Raw genomic sequence first — 24,357 nt, forward strand, 5'->3', positions numbered from 1 at the left:
GGATTAAATTCAGCTGCAAACAAAAGAGAGACCCAAATTAGTGATGGTCCAAATAAAACAGAACTTCGTTTCCATTTCACACAATGGTCCAGGAATCCATCATCCCAAACTGGCCAGACAGCAGATCAGGGAAGTCCTCGAGGCCCCAGCTCCTCTAGCTCAGTGCTCTCCCATCCTGAGTAGGGCCCTCATTCTTACAGGCTAAGATGGTAGCTAAAGCGCCAGCCATCCCATACTTATTCCAGGCAATGCAATGTAATAAAGGACATTCACAAAAGGGTCAAAAAGCAAGGTTTAAAAAAAAAGACAGCTTTATTGAAATGCAACTCATATAGCACACAGTTCACTTAGTTACAGTGTACAATTCAATGGCTTGTGGTCTAAAAGTGTTCTTTAGATTAGCTTCCCAGAGCATTTGTGAAAGAATTGCTTCCTATTACCTCCACTGACCATGCTTAAGTGGAAAGATGGCTAGGAAGTGTGGCCTCTTAAAGAAAGTGTAGCCTTTTGGGGATGCTCCCAATTCCATTACTGTGGAAGGAGAGGAAGGAGCCTGTGGGCACTGAGTGACTATGCAAGCACTGCTCTCCTAGAGGGAATTCTGCCTTCCTGGTCTCCAACCCACCCTTGACTTGCAGGGTGGTCTCAGCTGAAACCCCCTTGAGAGTCTGGCATCTATTTGATGACTTGACAACCTTCCTCTAGTGAAGCATTCTCTTGAGACCTCCATCTGGCTGGTCCTGTCCAGCCACCCTGTCCCCTTCACGGCTCCCTGCTCCCTCCACTCCTCCCTGCTCCCCTCATCTCTTCCTTGCCACCCTCTGCCCTCCCCCCCGCCTCCCACTTCATGTTCCCACAACACTCAATTGCTTGTAGCTCCTCCACACGCCATGAGATTTCTCTCTTCTTGGCCATCACTCAGCTGTGCCCTTCACCTCAAATGTCCTTTCTCCTCATCTTCTCCTAATTAACTGCCACTTTTCCTGTAGGACGCGTGCCCAGTGCGGTCCTCCTGCAGGCCATGGCTGCTGCAGTCCAGCCCAGCCCCAGGGCACGGCGTGCCCCAGAGTTCCCCTGGCCCTGAGCACCCTGACAGCTGCTCTCCTCTGGGCTTGGCTGTTGCCTGCCTGCCCACCTTTCTCTGCTCTGCTAGGCGGCAAGCTCCTTACTAGAAAGAATTCAGTCCTGTTCTCAACTGGTTGACCACCATGGGACAGCACTCATGATATCCCAGCTGCTCCAAAATGTTTGTTAACTGAATTAATAATGCAAGAGTGAATCTTGTTTACAAATGCAACAGGGAGATAGCAGGGTCCTTTTACCAAAGTCCACTCTGCATTCTCAAAATCCTCTCCAGCATGGACTACATCTAACACTACTGCTACTAGTACTACTGCTACCACCAACAGCAGCAGCAGCAGCAGCAACAACAACAGCTGGGTCCTTGCTGTGTGCCAGGCTGTTCTAACGCTTTACATCCATCCACTTATTTCTTCTTCACAACAATCCTGGAAGAAGGGCATTATTATCCCTATTTTCCAGATGAGAAAACTAAGGCACAGAGATGTTAAATAACTTGCTCAAGGTCACCCAGCTAATAAGGGAGAGGCTGAATTTGAACCCAAGACACTGGGAGCACACAGAGGCACTTGGTAGAGCCTGACTCAGTGACTGCCTCTCACCTGAATGACATGCCCAGCTGCTTCACCTGCTGTAGTCTAGCCTTCAACACAGCCAGCTGCTCTCCTCACCATCCCCCGGATACACCACACAGCCTTTTCATGACTCTGCAATTCTGCATATGCTGTTCCTTCTGCATGGAACACCTAGATCCCACCAGGACCACACTCCATGCCTACGCTTCTTCTTGCCAAACTCCTGTTAACCCTTCAGGAGACAGCGCAGATGTCCTTGCTCCATGAACCCACTCAGAGTGCCCTACAAGCTGGTTCTCAAACAAGGCCCACCCACAGAACAGTTCTCCACATTTACTGAGCGCCTACTGCGTCCAGGCCTGTGTGCTAGTCTCACCAAAGCCAGGAGAACACATGAGTGAGGATTGGACAAAGGCTGCGGGAGGCAGAGAGGTGGGAGAGTGGCCCCGCGGAGGAGGTGGCTGATTGACATGGATGTTCCCACTGTCCTGAGACCCAGAAAGTCCCAAAGTAGGGAAAAGTTCAGAAGATGGTTCTCAAGTAGGGAACATGTGACAATGCCAGGTGACATCTGGGATTTTCGATAGGTACTGGTGCTGGCACGGATTTGGTGGAGCCAAGGTTGCTGTTAACCCATGCACAGGGCAGCTCCTACTACCAGAATGTTCTGGCCCCAAATGTTAATAGTGCCAGGGCTGAGAAAACCCTTTTCTCTTTGGAGAGAAGGAGCCAGCATTATCCAAGAACTGGAGCAGGAGGAGGGCTGAGCGGAGAGAAAGGAGACGGCGCAGCCACCCTCCCTCCATCCCTTCTGTGGAACTGACCACCCGTGGCTCACCCTCAGGTGGACGGCCTGCTGGAAAGCTGGATCTGGCAGATGGTGGCAGCGCTGGCATCACAGCCGGCCCGGCCAGTGAACGTGGGGCTGGTGGACTGGATCTCCCTGGCGCACAGCCACTATGCCGTCGCCGTGCGCAATGCACGCCTGGTGGGCCAGGAGGTGGCGGCTCTTCTCCAGTGGCTGGAGGTAAGACGTCCCCCACTGCTCCCTGCCCTGCCCTGCCCTCATCTCCCTTCCTCTAAGAGCGAGGGAAGGCAGCTGGTCTCTAACAGCAACCCAGGGAGGAGAACCCCTGTACTGGTCAGCTTTGCGTTACCCAATACCATACCTGAGGCGACTCTCCTGGTAACAGACTGACTTAGCTCACAGCTTACCAGGTTCAACTCCAAGATCAGGCAGCCCCACTGTCTTGGCATCTGGTGAGGGTGGCAGATGGCAACAGTGGCAGAGGCCATGTGGAGGAAAGAGCACACGCCAAGCCGGAAAGCAGAGAGGGTGCCTGGCACAAACTGCGGCTCTGGGAACAGCCCTCTGGCAAAACCTTGCGAGGTCGTGAGAGAACCGTGAGGTCACGCGAGTTCGCGAGAGAATTCGTGAGGTCGCGCGAGAGCTCGTGAGGTTACGCGAGAACTACGTGCCCAGGGCACGGTTCCCAATGACTGAAGGACCTCACGCTAGGTAAAGCGTCCACCACCTCCCAGTGGCACCTCTCTGGGGACCAGTCCTTTAACACGGACCTTTGAGGGAAACTCAAACTGATAACGCAAACCACGGTAGCCGATGGGGCTAAGCTTTCAGGACCCGGGGCGCTCTCAGATGCCTCCCCTGAACTTCTAGTTTGCAGAACCGTCTTCACACCCTCACCGTCCACTGCTCCTGCGTTCACCGCCTTGGACATGCTGAGGGAGCTAAACACGCCCCGTAAACCATCAAACACACACCCCCACACAGATGAAAGGCTCGCTGTGTAGGGCATCCATGTGCAGGGGAAGACAGGCAGGCAGGAGGCAGTGGCCACGAGGCAGGGTCCCAGGTAGCTAAGCCCCAAAGGAGGGCCAGCCTCTGAGAGGACAGAATCAGTGAGGTGAGCCAGCGGCCTCAGCTTGGAAGGGGAATAAAGCCCTTCATTTGCAAGTCGATGCAAAGAAAAGAGTGGGTGCCCCGAGCAAGCTGGATCCACCAAGACCTTCATTTGGGCCGCCCTTGTCCTCCTGCAACCCTCCGGCTGCTGTCTTCCAGGAATCTGCTCCTTTTTCTCGAAGCAATGTTCACCTAATTGGGTACAGCCTGGGTGCTCATGTCGCCGGATTTGCTGGCAGCTACATCAGCGGAAAGCACAAGATTGGAAGAATTACAGGTAAGCGTGGCTGGGAGCAGATACCCTGTAATCGCCACAGCCGCACAAGCCCAGCCAGCAAGGAGCTGTTTTTCCAACAGTTTCATCATTAAAACGCCCCGATTTCTTTCATGATGTATCAGAGTTCATGAGCAGCCTTGTAACACTCTCTCAAACACGACCACTGTCGGGGTTGGTGTTCCAAGAGAATTCAAAGCAAATTATAGCCTCAGTTCCTACTGCCTTTCCTGGAACAAATGCCTGTTGTACATGTGCCAACTAGGACTAAAAAGTGCCCTTTCTATATGCTTGTGTAGCAAAAAAAAAAATCTCTTTTGTTGACTTAGGTATAGACCCACAGAGAGACAACCCAGAAAGAGCAACCTTTTGCTGGTTCCCTTCCCAAATGCCTGCAACGGCCTGAGCCAATGTGGGGAACTGGGAGTGCAATCTAGGTCTCCCACATGGGTGGCAGGGACCCAACTACTTAAGCAGATACTGCTGCTTCCCAGGGTCTGCACTGCCAGGAAGCTGGAATCAGGAGGAGGAACCAGAAACCAACAGAGGAGACATCTCTCTCTCTCTCTGACTCTGTCTCCCTCTCTCTCTGGGGCTTGGGGGGGGGGGGTACTCTCTGCCTTTCAAGTAAGCTTTCAGGTAAGTTAAAAAAATAAATAATTTTTAAAAAAACTATTACCATTCCTTCAAAAAAGAAGAGATTTATTTTTACTATGACAAAGGCTAGGGAACATGGCAGATCATGATGAGAACTTGAGAACTCATTTCCTCGCCCTTCATTTTTGCATCTTGCTGGTGACTGGGAAGGCCTGGTCCATATACCAGCTTTTATCCCCACCCCCCACTATTGTAACCCTCGGCAGCATGGAGGGAACATAACTTCCCCCCAAGAAGCTTCCAGAGAAGCCACAGAGTCCATGACTGAGGAAGCAGGGCAGAGGCTGAGTCAGAACCACAGGGAGGCAGCCTCAGGCCTGAGGCCCCCAGGCCTTGCTGGTCTGGCTGGTGATGTGGGTCACATCGGGCACTGTCAGCCAGGCCCACACACGTCAGGAGCAGCAGGAGGGCTCATGACTGTGCTGTCAGCCTGATGAAGAACAGAATACGGGGGCCGGCGCTGTGGCTCACTTGGTTGCCTGCAGCACTGGCATCCCATATGGGCGCTGGTTCTAGTCCCAGTTGCTCCTCTTCCAGTATAGCTCTCTACTGTGGCCCAGGAGGGCAGTGGAGGATGGCCCAGGTCCTTGGGCCCCTGCACCCTCATGGGAGACTGGGAAGAAGCACCTGGCTCCTGGCTTTGGATCAGCACAGCACCGGCTGTGGTGGCCATTTAGGGGGTGAACCAATGGACGGAAGACATTTCTTTCTGTCTCTCTCTCTCTCACTGTCTATAACTCTACCTGTCAAATAAAAAAAAAGAACAGAATCTGAATCACTCCCAGATCTTTCATTTGTCACTGTGGGGAGGACTGGAGAAAAGGACTTCCCATACCCACATTCCAGTCCTTCACCCCAGGAGGGATGGAAACCAGGGCCCGAGAAAGCCACCTCCAGAAAAAGACTGGGAAGAAATTTAAAAAGAAAAAAAATGAAAATGTCACTCTGAAAGCCAGAGTGACAAAGAGAAAGAGAGCTCTTCAACCTGCTGCTTCACTCCCCAAATGGCTGCAATGGCAGGGGTTGGGCCAAGCCAAAGCCAGGAGCCAGGAACTCCATCTGGGTCTCCCACATGAGTGGCAGGAACCCAAGCACTTGAGCCAGCATCTACTGCTTCCCAGGTGCATTAGCAGGGAGCTGCACCAGAAGCTGAGCAGCCAGGATGCAAACGGGCTCTTCAATATGGGATGCCAGCATTGTAAGCGGCAGCTTAACCTGCTGTGACACAACCCCAACCCCTGGAGGAAACCTTGAGTGCGTAACTATTCCCCAGCAGCAGCCTCTTGCCTCATGCAAGCACCTGTGTCACTAGAGGCCAAGAGGTTGGAGCAACCCTGTTGGCTCCCATTTTCATCCCGGAACAGTGATGTCCTAAGGCTGTTCTGGACATGCCAATGGAATGACATTAGTGAAGGAGGAAACCTTGTTCAGGGAAATTATGGACAACATGCAGACAAATAAATTCTTTGATGGGTAGGCTAGCACTTCATATAATTAGCACATGGCTTTTCTTTTTTTAATGCAAACAGATGCTCTTCAAAGTAGCTTGAGAGGTACTTAACATTGATTTGCTTAAATGAATCAAGCATTCCCTCAAAACCTTTATTTCTACCACTGGATAGCTCTTGCAAACCTCCTTCCCCCTCTAAATAATGCCCAACTTGAGTATGATCTTCAGCACCATAAATTATTGTGGTTTTAATGCAAAAAGTTAGGATGAGGTTTTCTACAGAAAGATCATGCCCTAGGTTTCTCTTCTTCCTGTGAGCTCATGAATGTGTAACCATAGCAGAAAGCCAAAAAGCCCATTTCTCCTGCCCTCCCCTGGCTCCCACTTAACTCTTCACCTTACTTTCTGATTAGGGCTGGATGCCGCAGGCCCTCTGTTCGAGGGAACGTCCGCCAGTGACCGTCTTTCTCCAGATGATGCCAACTTTGTGGATGCCATTCACACCTTTACCCGGGAACACATGGGCCTCAGTGTGGGCATCAAACAGCCCGTAGGCCACTATGACTTCTACCCCAACGGGGGCTCCTTCCAGCCTGGCTGTCACTTCCTGGAGCTCTACAAACACATCGCCCAGCATGGCTTAAATGGTGAGAAAGAAGGCGCGGGGCCTCGGGAGTCTGCTGGAATCTACCCATTCTGCAGGACCTGGGATGATTTAGCAAGGGTAGGGGCCCAGGGTACACGGTCACTGAGTCCACACAGAGGGAAGGCCTCTGGGAGTGGGGAATGAGAATATCCCTGGCAGGTGGCTCTTATAATAGGCTGAGTCCTGAGCAGCAACATCAGAATCCCACCACGTGCCCAAGCACAGCCTCCCTGGGAATGCCAGTCCTCCCGAGCACTGAGTCCTGATGCTTCTCTGGAAGTCTCCTCACTCAAGGGCTTCACTAATGCTGAGCCACACCAGGATCCACCCACTGAATAGGTCATGGCTTCTTGGTTGTTTGTCCGCCAAGAACGGAAAGAATTCCTTACTTCCCCTCCATGAGGTTTGATCAGCTGACCCCACAGGAAGTGAGATTTTCCCAAAGTGAAGTTCAGCTACACACATACCCTTGCTACTTCCTTTTTTGCAGAAACCATGTGGGTGTGGCATTTTCTGAGTTTTGAGGCCCCCAGGCCTTGCTGGTCTGGCTGGTGGTGTGGGTCACATCGGGCACTGTCAGCCAGGTACACACACACGCACACACACGTCAAGGGCAGCAGGAGGGCTCATTACTGTGTTGTCAGCCTGATGAAGAACAGAATTTCTTGCCCAAAGCTCAAAACCCAAGTGGGAATGTGCACATTGATAACACAGAATTAAAGAACAAAAACATGCACAGAAAGTGCACATTCCACAGGTATGCCACATTTCTGGTTGTTATAAAATGCCATCCTGATTAAAATACAGCAACTCGGTCCCAGCCCACTGGAGGCCCCCGCCCCCACCCCCTGCACACCGCCTTCTCAGCCCAGTCTTCCAAAGCTGAGTCCAGCCCACACTTCCTTGTGATTACATCACTGCCCTCACCTCTCCAGTATCAGGATGACCTTCACACACCACCACCTCTCATTCTGGCTGCGCTCCCAGCCTCCAGCTGCCCACGCCCGAAACAGCCTTCTGGGAACTTCCCTCTTATCATTGCTTCCATTCTCCCACCAACACCAGGTCGTCCCCGCCCCTCAGGCTACTGGCAGTTCCTGCTCATTATCCAGCCCTCCTCCCACATCTACACCCTCAAAAAGCTCCACTCCGACCACCAGGCCCGGGTTTCCAATTTGCCTCTTCATACATCTCTGGCCAGTGTCTCCTATGTGTTGTCTCATGCTATTCTTCCAAGTGATGCAACTAACTATGTGTGTTCAGCCTGCCCGGGCTTGGGGTGGTTTCTTCTCAGCTTTTTGGCCCCTGCTTGAAAGGGTGCTAGGTCTGGGGTCATTCTCCCCAGCACAACTGAACAGAAGGGCATTAGATAACTACTTCCTCATACACACACACACACACCACAGCCCAGCTCCTAGTGAGCTCACAGGAGGCAGTGAGGGCCCAGGGAAGGACTGGGAGGAAAGCGGTCAGCATCCACCTGCCTCCTAGTAGATGCTCAACAAATGTGGGCACCGGGGACCCAGAACAGCAATGACCAGCCTTGGCCTTTAGCCTTCAGACATGGGCCAGTGGCCTTTGGAAAGTTACCTGTACTCTTTCCTTACATGGGGTACTTTGCATGTCTCATACTGGTTCCTCAACATTCCTTGAGAATAATTTGCTACAGTACAGGTTAACATTTGGACAGCTTAAAAAAAAAAAAAGAGTTAAAGGTCAAGATTCATGGAAGATAAACCTTGTAAGCTTGCGTTCTTTGAGTTAGGCCTGTTCAGAGCTGGTTACTGGGGTATGGTTCCTAAATCCTATCTCCCTGCTATTATGCTGTCTTCAGGGGCCTGTGACCCACGGGATGCACTGGTGCTCCACATGCTGGGAAGGCACACGCATGAGAGGTCTCAGCTTATGCCATGCCATCAGTGTGCCCTGGAGATGCCTCATTTCCCCAGCTTCATTAAGAACACAGACATCCCACATAGGCCCTTTCCAGCCAGCCTACCCTCCAGCCCTCAGCACCAGGACATTTTTAACCATTTGAGAGACATTTTGACAATGAATTCCCTACCCTGCTTTCTTACATACTTTGATCTTTTCCCAGTGACTTGGGGTGCCCATTAAATCACAACTCCTGTCACATGCTATAAGAGGAGGGTGCCTTTAAGAGCCCAGCAGAGTCTGGGATGTTTGCCAGCCAAAGGGGTCTACGTTCCTACATTCTCTGTCAGTCGCTACACCTGCTGTTGTCCATGGGTTGGCCTCGGTGACCCCATCCCTCCCTCCCCAGCGCCCTTCTGGGAGCTGAGAAGCGAGATGATCCTGTGAACAGAGCAGAGGTTACTCTGGGCTCTGGGGTGGTGACGCCCTTCTTGCCTTGTGTCGCAGCCCTCTCGCAGACCATCAAGTGCGCCCACGAGCGGTCGGTGCACCTCTTCATTGACTCCCTGCTGCACCCCAGCATGCAGAGCACAGCCTACCAGTGCAGCGACATGGACAGCTTCAGCCAGGGCCTGTGCCTGGGCTGCACCAAGGGCCGTTGCAACACACTGGGCTACCACATTCGCCAGGAGCACCTGAGCAAGGGCAAGCGGCTCTTCCTCGTGACCCAGGCCCAGTCGCCCTTCAGAGGTGAGTGCCCAGGGGCCTGGGGCCTGCAGGCGGGTGTGATGCAGTCACCTGTGTGAAAGCTTTGGAGGTGCCCACCGTGCTGTTCCTGGAGGGACTGTGACTCTGCCATTCCAGTGTTTCTGAAAGTGCCTGGGCTCAGAGAGCAAGGTCAACGCAGCCTTTTCTCTTCCCCAGGAAAGCAGCCACCTTGCTGCTGAGGGCTAGGAAACACCTTGATAACTTCTGGAACAATCCTTGGTTGACCTGTCTCCACTTCCGTGACTCCCTAGAATATTAGACCTGGAAGGCCTCAAGCAGTTACCAGGACAACCCAGGGTCCTTAAAGATCTTCTACCTCCGTTCATGGCCCCCCAAACACCCCTGGGTTCTAGACTGCAGGTGCAGCTCCCTGTGCCCCCAAGACTTGAGCCAGCTGCTCTTCCAGCTCTGACTGTCCTATCGAGACCCTCCCAAGATGAGATTCTGTCTCCAGTGTTCCCTAAGCTAAGTTCTTAACCTCAGGGCACAGGGCGAGGCCGCGGGCTTCCCTGACTCAAGTTCAAACAAAAGGTCACAGAAAGGGCTGTGGCCACATCTTGGGTGGAGGCCAACAGAGAAATCCTCCGCTGAAGCTTAAATCCTCCTGGAGGGAACAAGCTGACATCTGTTGCCATTAGCATGTGTGCCTAATCCCAAAAACAGCTCGGGAGTGATTTAGCATCTGACTGTGTCACAGCACACCATCCCTGCGGCGGCGGTGGCGGAGGGGCAGGAGAAGGCGTCTGCTGTGGGGCTCTCTGTTGAGTGCAGAGCAGATCCTGTGTCTGGAGCCCAGGACAGGCCAGCACTGCCACTTCTCAAAAGCACAGCATTTCATGCAAAACATTTGGTGCAGCCCAACGGCTTGAGGCCCTCACAGCAGCCATGCAATGTAGGCAGAGCCAGCGATGACCCCATCGTAAAGAAGACGACACCAAAACTTGGGTGGAGGGCCCCCCAACACGCAGCCTGCACGGGGGCCTGGAATGGGGCTGTCCGCTGCCCAGTCCGCCCTCCGTTGACTAGCACACTCACAAGTTCAGACTCTAAGGCCACTTTTTTTTGAGGCCCAGGGCTTCTCAGTTCTTGAGAACTTTCACTCTCCAGCCAGATTTCCCTACCAGGAGTCAAGCAGACCTGGGAATAATAGGGATCCATGGTGGGCAGCAGCAGCATCTGCGGAGCCATGAGGATGGGAGGCAGGGCCTTCCCCCATGAGGAGCCAGGGGGTCTGTTCCATTGTTGCCCCTTAAGGTTGGAGAAGGGGCACCCCCAGGAGCAGGAGAGGGGATCTGGAAGACCTCCCGCTTCAGGGAGCTCCTCACCGCAGGCTGCCAATGAGAGATTCATTTGGGTTAACCAGCTTCTCTGTTCAATGGCAAAGCCGACTGCAGTAATTAAGCTTCAGATAATCAATCACACTTCACTGGACCTGTTTTGATCATGGAAGGTTAGCACTGCCGGAGACTGTTCCATCCAGCCATTTTACAGATGGGGATACCAAGGCCCAGACAGGGAAAATCATTTGCCCAGGCACACACAGTGAATTCTTTGTGGAGTCCAGACTTCCAAATAATGAGCTGGGTGTGTTTTACCTCCCCATAGACTGTTTGTGGGCAGGGGAGTGCTTTTTCTTTGAGATCAGCTGGGAAGACATGAGGTGGTTTTTACCTTCCTGGTGAACTGGGAACTTCCTCTGAAGTGAAGGGCTTGATCCAGCCTGAGGATGTCTATTGTGGCCTTAGAGGTGGGAAGAAGGCAAGCAGCAAGAGAAGGAAGGCAGGAGTGGGTGTTTGGTGCAGTAGCTAAGGACCCCTTCACCCCACCTCCCCTCCTCTCTCCCCACTCCCTGCCTTGCGATGCCTACATTCCATATCAGAGTGGCAGAGTTCAAGTCCCACCTCCTCTTCCAGTGCCAGCTTCCTGCCAGTACACACCCTGGGAGGCAGCAGGTAATGGTTCAGGTACCCACACAGAGATCCAGATTGAATTCCAGGCTCCTGGCTTCCGCCAGGCACAGCCCAGCTGTTGCAGGCACTTAGGAAGTGAACCATTGGATGGAAATCAGTCAGTTTCTCTGTGCATGTGTGTGTGTGTGTGTGCATCTGTCTCTCAAATAAATAAAAATAAATAAATAAATTTAAGAAAAGAGAGAAGGGAGACAGAGGAGTAAGGCCAGTAGGCAGGAGCCAGACTGAGTCCTTCCCAATTGCCCAAGGCCCCAGGTGTCCAACCAGCACTCCCTATTACGGTCACTCCCCAGGACCCCTTTCTCAATGAGGAGAGCCAAAGAATTGCTTTGGGGCAGGCGGATCTCACCTACCAGCTATCAAAACCAACCTGGAGACAGCCTTTGTGTCTCTATTCCAACTGCTTATCTTGCTGCAGAGCCAACCCATGAGAATGGTACCCACATGCCGATGATGTGGAAACTGCAAGGCAGGACCACCTGAAGCTGATCAGAAGGCAAAGCTGGTTCCAGTGCTGAGCTGTGGCCTGGACTGTGCCTGCGTCTTCTCTGCCTGTCCCCCAAACTACTCCCAATGTCTGCCTCAGTCCTTCCAATGAAGAAAGTCCAAGCTGCCCCGTAGGGGATCCTTCACTCTGTGCAATGCTCTGTTATGCAGTAGGGTGGCCACTGACCACATGTGGCCATTTCAATCCAAATTTAAATTCCTTTCAATAAAACCAAAATTGTGTCTCCTCAGTCACATTTTAAAGAGCTCAAATATGTGGCTGTTGTAGCAGGAGGCACAGAAATAACTGTTTTTGTGGGAAGAGCTATAGATGGTGCTGGTATGAAGCCCTTCATCTGGGCCACCTTAACCACCCTGTTCTCTGCCCATCATGGCTGTGACCATCTCTGGTTTCAGCCCCCAGCACCCATTTCCCTGACCACCTCCAGCGTTTTGATGAATACATGTAGATTATTAAAAAGAAGAATTGCTCAACCCTAGCATACAGAACAACCATAATCCATAGTTTTCAAGGACATCTAATTGTACTCTGTATTTTAAGGCAGGGTTGATTGGGCAAGAGAAACATGGCCTCCTGATTATAGTTTCACATGACTAACTTGGTCTGCTTTCCTCTGGCTCCCAAGATATTTCAACAAAACCATCCACAGATCCATTTTCTACAGCCATTTGCCAGACCTAAGGCAAACACCACATGAGTATAGCCATACTGAAAGAGAATTAAGAATCACAGTTGGCGAGGGAAACGAGGTAACTTATTGCCCATTCCATTCTCCCTCTCTCAGGAGCCTTGACCATCTCAGGAGCTTGTTTTTAAGGGGTGCTGATCTGGACTGAGTCAATTCTGTTTCGCAAGCACCACATCTAATTTCATGCTCAGAGCAGTGGGAGGAGTTAAGTGGGTGGAGGCCAGGAGTGGCACTTAGTCAGGGACACTTTTCCTGGGGGTGATGTAGGATGTATTGCCCAAGCTAGCTCAGTTATCATTTCATCCACACAGCAACTGAGAGAGAGAGAGATGAGAATCAGGAGTGGAGACTGATTGTGCTTAATGTTCCAATGACACATTAAGATTCACAGAGGTTGGGGCTGGTGCTGTGGTATAGCAGGTAGAGCTGCCACCTGTGACACCAGTATTCCATATGGGCACGGGTTCATGTCCCAACTGCTCCACTTCCAATCCAGCTCCCTGCTAATGGCCTTGGAAAAGCAGCAGAAGATTGCTCAGGTGTTTGAGCCCCTAATACCCACACGGGAGACCCACATGAAGCTCCCAGCTCCTGGTTTTAGCCTGGCCATTGGGGCATTCTGGGGGAGTAAACCAGTGAACAGAGGATCTCTCTCTCTCTCTCTCTCTCTCTCTCTCTCTCTCTCTCTTTCTCTCTCTCTGTAACTCTGATTTTCAAATAAAAATAAAGTAAATTGGGGCCAACACTGTGGTGTAGTAGGCTAAGTCTCTGCCTGCAGCACCCGCATCCCATATGGGTGCTGGTTCGAGCCCTGGCTGTTCTTCCAATCCAGCTCTCTGCTTATGGCCTGGGAAAGCAGTGGAGGATGGTCCAAGTGCTTGGGTCCCTGCACCCGCATGGGAAACCCGGAAGAACCTCCTGGCTTCTGGCTTCTGGCTTCTGGCTTCAGACTTCAGATCAGCCTAACCCTAGCCATTATAGTGATTTGAGGAATGAACCAGTGGATGGAAGACCTTTCTTTCTGTCTCTCCCTCTCTCTGTAACTCCGTCTCTCAAATAAATAAAATGTTTTTTAAATAAATAAATAAATCTTTTTAAAAAATGAAAGATTCATAGAGTTTAAATCATCTGCCCAAGGTACACAATTTGTGAGTGGCATGAACAGTATTTTTATATATATTTGTGTGTGTGTGTCTGTGCGTAAAATATTGTTTGAAATGCAAAGAGACAAACAGACCAAGATCTTCCATCTGCTGGTTCAATTTGACCCAAATGCCTACAACAGCCAGGGCTAGGCCAAGCCAAAGCCAGGAACTGGGGAGCTCAATCCAAGTCTCCCATGTGGGTAGCAGGGAGCCACCTACTTGAACCATCACACTGCCAAAATAAGCCTACATAAACACATACACATATGCTTGGAAGAGCACCTGCTTCTGTTCTCCCTCATGTGAGCCCACTCTAAGTTCATTCATTCAGCCCTGGCCAACTAGTTGTTTATGGCAAAGTGCCCTGGACAGTGCCTTTCTTGGGCCCTTCAATCCCATCACCTTCCACTGGCCTCTTGGGTTAGAGGCATTTCAGGTCTGAGAACAAGTCCTTGATGTACCAAGAAAACACAAGAGATCTCTTTCCTGCCATGTCTCCTTGAGAAAACCCGTACCCTTCCAGGGAAAAACCAATCTCTTTGATGTTTATGGAAAGAGTCAGGATAGCTCCCAGAGCCAATATATAAAGGATTCAGAATCATTTTTTCCATAAGACAAGAAGAAAAAAAAAAAAAAACAAGAAAGAAACAACATATTCTCTTTTCATAAATTCCACAACCTGATGCTTACACTGTCTGCCTTATGAAAAGAAACACAAGTTTTTCTTTATGAAATGTCACTGCAGGTTCCACCTGGAGTCAGAATCCAGGGTCTCCTCTCCAAAGGCCCCTATTTCTGCTCTATACAGAGCTTGCCTGCTCTCATTCAGGGTCAAAGGACTCTTTCATCTTGTAGACCTGAAATAATTTGAGTGCCAGAACTTGGGAATATGTTGTACTCATCTCCTTGCAGTCACCAGATCAAAAGCCTTTCCCAAAATCATTTTTAACATCCTTATTAAACATGTCATAAGGTAAAGTGAGCAAAATCACTCACACACCTTTCCTTAATCTTTGTGATAGCATCATTGTCTTGGGGTGGGGGCAGGGGTAGGCAAATTGTCTTTTTAAGAAAACCACCTACAGAAATCTAAGGAAGAATAAATAATTAGTTCTCAGTTTGAAAGGCCTTTTCATATTTCAAAAATTAATTTTATACCAAGAGTTCTCTGAAAAAAGTTCCTAGTGCAATCCTGCAGGATTCCCTACGCAGACACGGAGTTCTTCAGGAACAGTCTTGCCAACATGGACGTGCTCGGATCTCCTGCAGAGGTCACACCCCAGGGAGACATGGTAGAGGGGCAGTGAGCAGGTCATTCTCATTCATAGGATGTGCAGACTAAAGGGGCCATTGCTCTCATCTAAAGTTGATTCCCTGGTTATACACAATCCCCTTCCTCCACAATCATGGAACCTCAGAATCATAGCCTCTCAGACGTGGAAATGCATCCTCTACTCACAATTTAAGAAAAGGGACAAAATGCATCTCCTATACAGGGACACAAAACATTTATCCCCAGGCAGGGGCTGGCCATTCACGAGGCAGGAGGCAGCACTCCACGGCACTGATGGTCCTGCGTGGATGTCTGTGGGTTGGAGCCGGCAGGTGTTTTGTAAACTTGGTGACTGCACTGGAAATGGGTTTTGATTGCAGCTTCTCTTCAGGGGCTGAGAGTTGGCTGTTGGCTGTCAAAGAGCAGATCCAGTTGCCAAACCAAAGCACCAGGAGGCACGGGGTCTTTGGGAATTGGACACCTGGGTTCAAATCCTGCCTCACTTCCAGCTACCTGGGTAACTCAGGTCTCCAAACATCTGCCTCCCTATCTGTGACTCACCAGGATAATTAGCACCTGCTCAGTCTAGGGCTCAGCAGAACACCAGACATCCCTTGCCTGGGCCAGAAGGGGAGGGAGGGATACTCCTTACCTGAAGGGTGGGCCATGTGAAGAAAACAGCTGTGGCTGCCCCTGAATCCGACGGCTAGCACATAGCAACTGTCAGACGGAGGGGTGGGAGTCAAGGGGTGGAGACTAATTCTGCTGAATGTTCTAATGACACATTGAGATTCATAAGAGGTTGAGGTCAGGAGTGTGGTGCAGTGGGTAAAGCTGCCACCTGCAACACCAGCATCCCATTTGGGCACGGGTTCACGTCCCCACTGCTCTACTTCTAATCCAACTCGCTGCTCACGGCCTGTGAAAAGCAGCAGAAAAGATGGCCCAGGTATTTGGGCTCCTGCCCACCCACATGGGAGACCCATGGTTTCAGCCTGCCCAGCCCTGGCCATCGGGGCCATCTGGGGAGTAAACCAGTGGATGGAGGAGCTCCCTCTCTCTGTCTTTGCTTTCTCTTTCTCTCTCTCTCTTTCATAAAAAATAAATAAATCTTAAAAATAAAAAAGCCAAGGCTCAGAACTGAGTGGAGAAGGGCAGAGTGGATAGGACATCACAGGCAGATGTAGCAAGTGGAGACTACCCAGCATGTCTCATCACATGAGGACTGCTTCATATGCAGCTTGAGGCACAGCAGGATCTTTTTAAAACATTTTATTTATTCATTTATTTTCATTTTATTTGAAAGTCACAGAGACAGATACAGAGAGAGATCTTTCACCTGCTGGTTCACTCCCCAGATGCCTTCAACAGCTGGGATTGGGTCAGGCCAAAGCCAGGAACCTAGAACCCCATCCGGGTCTCCCACATGGGTGACAGAGATCCAACTACTTGAGCCATCACCTGCTGCCTCACAAAGTGTATATTAGCAGGAGGCTGGACTCAGAAGTGAAGCTGGGACTCCAGGACTGCGTATGTGCATGCCAAGCAGCATCTTAACCATGCACCAAACGCCCAACCCCAGAGGAGAATCTGAACGAACAAAAGTTGTTTTGTCATTCTTCCTATTCAGTTAGGGTCTTTGATGCAGCATGTGTTCATCCCATGTGGCTCTTCACACAAAAGCCCTTTAAGTGCTCCTTGGCTGCCTGGGAGTGCTATGCTCTTAAGCACAAGGCTGCCTTCAGGGAGGTAAGACACAGGCAGGGACGCCTGTGAGACAAGGCAGGAGGGACCTGCCAGCAAGCGTCCCCTGGGCCACAGTGCCTGCTTCTTTTTGTTTTCTTTTAAAATACTTTTTAAAGCTCTTTCTTCTTCCAGTAAGATTCTAATTAGAACATTTGCTTACTGTAGAAAACATGGAATTTGCAGAAGGGAAATAGAAATCGCCTCTCCCAGGAAAAGAATCTGTACAAGAATACTTCAAAAGTTTATAGAATGTGGAATTAATTAAAAATAAGTTTTTTTGGTGCAAAAAAATTTTGGAATCCATGTATACTTTTCTTATAATACATGTTTCATGAACTTTTTGAAGATCCTTCATATGCACAGATTCCAACATTTTTTGCACTAAAATAGACTTTTAATTCCATACTTTTTTATGTATCCTCATATTAGTCAGTTTTCTGTTACTTTAACAAAATATTTGATGCTGGGTACTCTATATGGAAGAGAGGTTTATTCAGCTCACAGTTTGGGAAGCTTAAAGTGTAAGATCAGTCGGCTCCTTGTATTGACCTCTGTTGAGGTTCCCTGGGTGGCAGAGAAAACAGGAAGGGAAATGGCTACAATGCAGAAGGGGCCAAGTGGGTGGGGTGGCCTCAGTTTCTAACAACCCACTCTAGCAAGAACTAAGTCTCTGTGTGAGCCCAGCATGATTCCCTTTGAGGGCAGCACCCTCACTGACCCACTAGGTCCCACCCACTAGAGGTTGCACCACCTCCCAGCATCAGCACCCTGAGAACCAAGCTTCCAGGATGTAAACCACCAGGGGTACACACCACATGCAAACCAAAGCAGTACGGTTAATATTTTCCAAAAATTCCCCTACTGCCATACATTCCATTTCATACAGTTGGCCTCATACTATGATATAATATACTCATATACTATATAATTTAATATCCTAGGATTTTGTTTTTGTTTTCTTTTTTCTATCAACATCGAAGGCCTTCCAACAATAACTTAATGGCTTCATAAGAGTAAATCACATGGTTGGGAATATGACTCAGAATCAGTGGACGAACTTCTAATTGCAGCTTCACCAGTGATTAGCCACATGAAAATGGGCAAGGGACTTAATTTTTTCTGAGCCTCAGATTCTTCATTTGGGAATTGATGAGGGAGTACAGATTAAGTACGCATCTTATAAAGTTGTTGTAAAGAGAAATGAGACAATTATATGAAACAATTAGCTTGGTGTCTAGGACATAGTAAAGAATTAAATGGTAGTTATCCTAATTATCATTATTAGTCTATAGTCATTCCTCTATTACGAGTATTTAGGATGTTTCTGAGTTTTTGCTGTTTGTTTTGATTCTCATTTTATCTGAAAGGCAGAGAGACAGACAGATAGGAATCTTCCGTCTGCTGATCCCCTCCCTAAATGCCCAGAACAGCCAAGGCTGGGCTAGCTAAAGGCAGGAGCCTGAAACTAAATCTGAGCCTTCCATGTGAATGGCAGGGACCCGAGTCCTTGAGTCACCACTGCTGCCTCCCAGGGTGCACAATAGCAGGAAGCTGGAATTAGAAACAGAACTGTGCTTACAACCCAAGGCTCCAGGATGGTGTGCGGGCATCCCCGGTGGCATCTTAACTGCTGTACCAAATGCCTTCCCCCTCTGGTTTATTTATAACTAAACAATTGTGAGCATTTTGAACTTAAATCCCCTTCCACATTTCAAGTCTTTCCTTAGGGCATATAAAGTTTTTGGTCCCAGGTATAAACGTTCAGAAGGTCAGGGTCTGCAGCCAGGCTGCCTGGGCTTACGTCTTAGCCATGCTGTTCCCTGGCTGTGTGAGCCTGGGAAAGTCACTGAAACCACTCTCCTCTCTCTGCTTCAGTTTCCTCTTTAAAATGAGAGAAAAATAGTATCATTTGTTGTGAGGTTTAAATGGGATAACAGATGCAAACCACTTGGTAGAAAACAAAATGAAATTAACCATTGTCATTATCATGCATACCATCAATTATACACTTTATCTTATTCATCTCCTGCAGTGTTTGGCACTGGGCTAAGCACACAGTAGACTTCCAAATACTAATGCATGTCACATTCAACTGAATTTAAAGTTGATTTTGCGGCAGTTAAGATACCCCTGGGGAATGCCCGGATCCTATCTTGGAGTGGCTGGGTCAAGTCTTACCCCTTCTGATCCGACCTCCTGCTAATGTGCCTGGAAGGCGGCAGGTAATGGCTCAAGTACTTGGGTCCCTTCCACCTATGTGGATGGTGTTCCTGGCTCCTGGCTTTGGCTTGGCCCATCCATGGCTGTTGCAGGCATCTGGGGAGTGAACAAGTAGATGGAACATTTCTCTCTCTCTCTCTGCTCTCAAATAAGTGGAAATTGGTTGCTATGAGTGTTGGCTGAGTACTCTGCCCCTCCTGCAGAGGTTAACCGGGGCCAGTCCTCCCAACGTGTTCTGTCCACACCGTGCCTGCTCCCACCCTGTTGAGTCTAGCCTGTGTCTTTGGAGGAATCTTTCCTTTTTGCTTCAATTCAATGTATAGAATTCACTTGTCACAGAATTCACATAGCAAACCCCCAAATAACATTAAGACCCCTCCAGAAGCTCCTGGCAAACCAGGCCAGAGTCCCTCTCTCCACTGCTCTGCCCAAGGCTTTGGGACACTTCCTGAGATTTAGACCCATAGCCCTTTTCTTATTTCTCACCCACAGCCTTTCTCATTGTCCTGAGGGCATCGGATACTTCATTCTATGCTTGAGGATTTGAGCACCTATTACGAACAGGAGACTGGATGCCAGACACTACCCAAGTTACCTCTTACCTAATGTGGAAACTCAGCCTGCAAACCAAATCTCAGTGTTTAGTTCTTATTGTGAGCAGAAATAAACATTCCGTACTTCAGAGCCAACCCCTTAAGTAAGCGCAAAAGATATCATCCCCACACATATGAGCACACACACCACAAAATCCAAATGGGAAGACTGGCTTATGCCAAAGGATGGGCTCATGTAAATAATCTGGAACCCCAGGACAGAAGCTGGCATTAGAGAAGACACCACTCATAATAGCCGCTGCTAGTTTGTTGTGTAGCTATCAACCTCCAGGGAAATGGTGCCACTTGGGAATTGATGGGTGAAGATGATAAATTTACATAGGCTGGATGTGAGGGATGGATGGTCAAGTGGTCTACTTAACATGATTGAAGTTTCCCAGTAAGAATTCTCCTACCACAAAGCTGGAAACTCAGGTCTTAAATTCTCAGAATTTCCACCTTGCTAGGTGTTACTCCACATCCTGATACATCACTCCCAAGCCAACTGACAGTTCACTCATCCCACAAAAGTCTACTAGTATCTACCATAAGTAAGGCACCATATTAGGATTAGTGCATTAATCACTATCTAGAACAGAAAAGACAAATGCATGGCAAGCATACTATCAATCCCCTGTTCTTTGCCCAAGGCAGACACCCATCTTCCTAAGAGCCTACCCATGGTCTCAGAATCCATGTCACCATTGGCTCTAGGCGGTCACTACCAATTGAATGGGATTGATACACCATATCAAATTTGTGGTGATCTTGGTGCTAGAATACTGTCAACACTTAGAAAAGGAAGTCCAAGCAGCAATAAGACATTTGGGGATGAGGTGGTCCAACAATGCCATCTCAGAGCCCCTGTGATAGGCTGAGAGAGGCTAAGAAAACAGTCTGCACTGTGACCTTGAGCAAGTCATTCACCTGGTCAATCTTCAGATTTCCTATTCACAAATTAGGGATTATCAAAGCAATACCTATGTCACAGGGTTGTTAGGATGAGGAAATGAGATGTTGCCATGTAAGGCATTTAACAAGGCTCATCCACGAGTAAGCATTTTGCTTTTATTAATTAAATACAGCTTATGTTTAAGTAAAGAAGAATAAAATAAATTACCTTATTCCAGACAACTCAGTAGAAGGATATTCTGGACTTTTGATAAAACTGAAAACTTCTGGACACAAGTTCTAGAGCTAGTGTTATCTTACTTCCATGGGAAATGTGCTTAGGGAAGCACAGAACTTGTTGCCAGAAATCGCTCCAGAATGTAGAGATGTGTCCACTAGGACATGTATTTCTTAGCTGGAGCTCTGCCCCATCCTGAAACTGGCCCCAGCAGACAGAGGCAGAAGAGTTAAGTGGCATAAATCCTTTGGCTGATGAAAGGGGACCCTGGCCAAACGCATGAAATATTCCAATAGGACACACATCTAGGGATTCTTACTGCTCTCCTTTTCTGCCAACTTTTGTTGAGTACTACTTACCATTATTGTATCAGAAATATAATCTAAGTCCTGTATAGACATTTAGGAAATAGAGGAGAAAGAAGAGAAAAAGCATTATAATCCCATCACTCAGGAGTTTGGGGTGGGGACATTGTTAACATTTTGGTATATGTACATCCAAGTTTTTCCTCTGTATTTTTAATATTTTTAAGTATGACATTTTCATTTTAAAATTCCTACTTAAATATTCTCTCCTCCCACACACCCCAGTTTATCATTACCAGTTCAAGATTCAGTTCATCAATCAAATTGAGAAGCCACTGGAACCAACTTTTACCATGTCACTTCTCGGAACAAAAGAGGAAATGCAGAAAATCCCCATCACTCTGTGAGTATGAAGTGTGGACCCTGCCTGTGGTGCTCACACTCTTATTTCTCTCAGAGTCGAGATGGCTCAGACCAGACTCAAGTTACCTTTCACATCCCCTTATGGCTGCCCCAAACAGCCCATCAAATAGGACATGCACCCAAGCCCCGCCCCTTGCAGCCCTCAGCCTTGCTGAGTTCCGCCTACAGCAGCCAGCATGTGCAGTGCACCAGGGTAAAGGCAGGGCTGAGCAGAGGGAAGCCAGAGGCAGCCCCATCAGGCTCTGCCTTGTAGGAAGAAGATCCGAGCAAGGTGGACAGGTGAGGGGCAGAGCAGGTTCCCAAGAAGACCCTGAGTTCCTTACCCATGGGTTCTAAAAACCATAACCCAAAAATAAAACTGGGTTTTACCACTCAACTTGGCACAGATCTCCAATCTCAGCCTGCAGTGCCAGCCCACCCTATCTGTCCTTCCCCCGTTACACACCTGTTCCATACCCCAGCAGTGGCCTCACAATGCCTCACTCTCTCTCTCTCAGACACCCCCAGCTTCACTGGCTCTTTCCCCACATCTTGGCCCTCAGCACTGACTCCTGTGGGAAGTGACACCAGTCCTTCGCCCACCCCAAGGGCAGTCCATAGCTTGCTTCCTCCTGAAGACTGCCCCCAGCTTCAGATCTCTGCTTGTCACCCTGCTTCAGACATTCAGCAAGTATTGCTCGATTGTCCATGGAGAATGTGGCAGAGGGGACCCTATCCTTATGATGCCCGCAGTCCAGCTGAGAGGGTGGGTCGCTCCATGACTCTTCACACTGCAGGAAGAGCTGTGATGAGCCATGCCAGGGAGCCCTCCGCCCACTTCCTTGCTCTAAATCTAGTACTACCTCTGCACCTGCTAAAATCTCTCTCCAGGGGATCATTCCCAGTAGTGGCAAGGGCTTCTAGCTGCTCTGTCAATGTTGGGAGATTTTAATGTCTTAGAGATTAGTGAGTAAAGCTGATAATGATACCTCAGAGCTTGCATTTAAATCTTGCTCTAAATGGGGTCCTGCGTTTCCTGGGTGGTTTTGCTAGTATTGTTAGGCTTTGTTGTTTTAATAGAAGCTTCTGCTTCTGCATGACGGGGAGGGGGAGCATTATCTAGGAGAGAAAAGTGTGCATGAATCAAACCTATGAGAACTGAACCATCCAGGAGCCACTGCTGAAGCCCAGCATCTCCTGGAAGGTTTTTCTGATGGTTGATAGCAGGAGACTTCTCAATATGCTCACACAGAAAACAGTGATCTACCCTGTGTTACTGCCGGGAAAGCCCTGTTCACCCGGCACACCTCTTAGTATCTCTTTTAATAGTCCACGGTCTCTTTTAATAGTCCACGGATCACCAGTTTGGGAAATGCAGCCACAAATCCCAGCACACGTCACACATTTTGAATGTGCGTCAACGCCACTTTGCTTTTCAGACTCAGCTGATGGTTCCTGTTTTCCTTCGTGTTTTCAAGGGGCGAGGGAATTACTAGTAATAAGACCTATTCCTTTCTGATCACGCTGGATTTGGATATCGGCGAGCTGATGGTGATCAAGTTCAAGTGGGAAAACAGCGCGGTGTGGGCCAACGTCTGGAATACAGTGCAGACCATCATCCCCTGGGGCATAAAGCCCCGCTACTCGGGCCTCTTTCTGAAGACCATCAGAGTCAAAGCCGGAGAAACCCAGCAAAGGTGATGGTGGAACCACCCTCCCTCCAACATCAATGAGAGTACTGCAAACAGTTCATGGGAACATGGGACTAAAAGAGTAGTTTGTTCTGGTGCAAAAAGATTTTGAAATTCATGCAAAGGTTTTTTTTTTTTTTCATAATATGCACTTCTTGTGAACCTTTCTTAAAAGATTTGTTTATTTATTCAAAATGCAGAGTGACAAATAAAGAGGAAGAGACACAGAGAGAGATCTTCCATCTGCTGGTTCACTCCCTAAATGGCTGCAATGGCTCTGGCTGGGCCAGGCTGAATCTAGGAGCCAGGAACTCTGTCGGGGTCTCCTACATGGGCAAAAGGGGCCCAAGGACTTGGGCCATTTTCTGCAGCTTTCCCAGGCACATCAGCAGGGAGCAGGATCAGAAATGGAGCAGGCCGGCGCCGTGGCTCAACAGGCTAATCCTCCGCCTTGCGGCGCCGGCACACCGGGTTCTAGTCCCGGTCGGGGCACCGATCCTGTCCCGGTTGCCCCTCTTCCAGGCCAGCTCTCTGCTGTGGCCAGGGAGTGCAGTGGAGGATGGCCCAAGTGTTTGGGCTCTGCACCCCATGGGAGACCAGGAGAAGCACCTGGCTCCTGCCATCGGAACAGCGCGGTGCGCCGGCCGCAGCGCGCTACCGCGGCGGCCATTAGAGGGTGAACCAACGGCAAAGGAAGACCTTTCTCTCTGTCTCTCTCTCTCACTGTCCACTCTGCCTGTCAAAAAAAAAAGAAATGGAGCAGCCAGGACTCAAACCGGTGCTTCAATATGTGATGCCAGTATCACAAATGGCAGCTTAACCCTCTGTGCCACAACTCCAACCACAACTTTTTGTGGACTTTCCAAGACTCCCTCACATGTATGAATTTCAAAAATTTATTTAACCAAAATAATCTTTGGATTCAAGTTTCCATGAACTTTCCAAAGTATTCTCATATTAAGCATCTGTGTGTACCAGGCAGCTTCATAACTTATTACCCTCACTTGTCATGGGAAGTAGATGTTATGGTGTCCTGTTGATGGAGCATAGATGCTCAGAAAGGTGAAGTTCCCTTTGCAAGTTCACGTGGCTGCAGGTGTTGGAACAGGATTTGCACCCAGGTCTTCTGCATCCCCATCCAGTCCCTCCCACTGCCCATGGTTCACAGCTACCTGCCTATCAGTCAAACTTAAGAGTGCAATTGAGCCACCTGGTGATGTCGGCGCTTACTGTAGTTGCACTATTTCTTTTTCATTGTTTACCCAGAGAAATGCATTGAATACATCACAACCTCAAAACTGTCGATTTGCCTCTCCCTGGGGTGGTGCCTTTCCAATCTTAGATGCTAAATGGTCACCAGGGGGCTTATAAAACATGCAGAATTCCTGGACCCACCTGCAAAGCTTGTGACTCAGCATGGTCTTGGGAAGGGTCCCCAGAT

At 49.2% G+C, this 24,357-nt stretch overlaps 1 protein-coding gene across 2 annotated transcripts in view; it reads left to right on the forward strand.

Annotated features, from left to right (window-relative positions):
* The window catches only part of LIPC (lipase C, hepatic type), a 180,397-nt gene that overhangs the window by 150,306 nt on the left and 5,734 nt on the right, over nucleotides 1-24,357 (forward strand). For both annotated transcript variants that reach the window (XM_062204785.1, XM_062204784.1), the window contains 6 exons: nucleotides 2,500-2,682; nucleotides 3,736-3,853; nucleotides 6,371-6,604; nucleotides 8,986-9,228; nucleotides 21,109-21,226; nucleotides 22,704-22,922. In XM_062204785.1, coding sequence (XP_062060769.1) covers nucleotides 2,500-2,682; nucleotides 3,736-3,853; nucleotides 6,371-6,604; nucleotides 8,986-9,228; nucleotides 21,109-21,226; nucleotides 22,704-22,922 — 1,115 coding nt within the window. The remainder of the gene's footprint in view (nucleotides 1-2,499; nucleotides 2,683-3,735; nucleotides 3,854-6,370; nucleotides 6,605-8,985; nucleotides 9,229-21,108; nucleotides 21,227-22,703; nucleotides 22,923-24,357) is intronic.

The sequence above is a fragment of the Lepus europaeus genome, chromosome 11 (genome assembly GCF_033115175.1).
Source record: "Lepus europaeus isolate LE1 chromosome 11, mLepTim1.pri, whole genome shotgun sequence".
NCBI classification, from domain to species: Eukaryota; Metazoa; Chordata; class Mammalia; order Lagomorpha; family Leporidae; genus Lepus; species Lepus europaeus.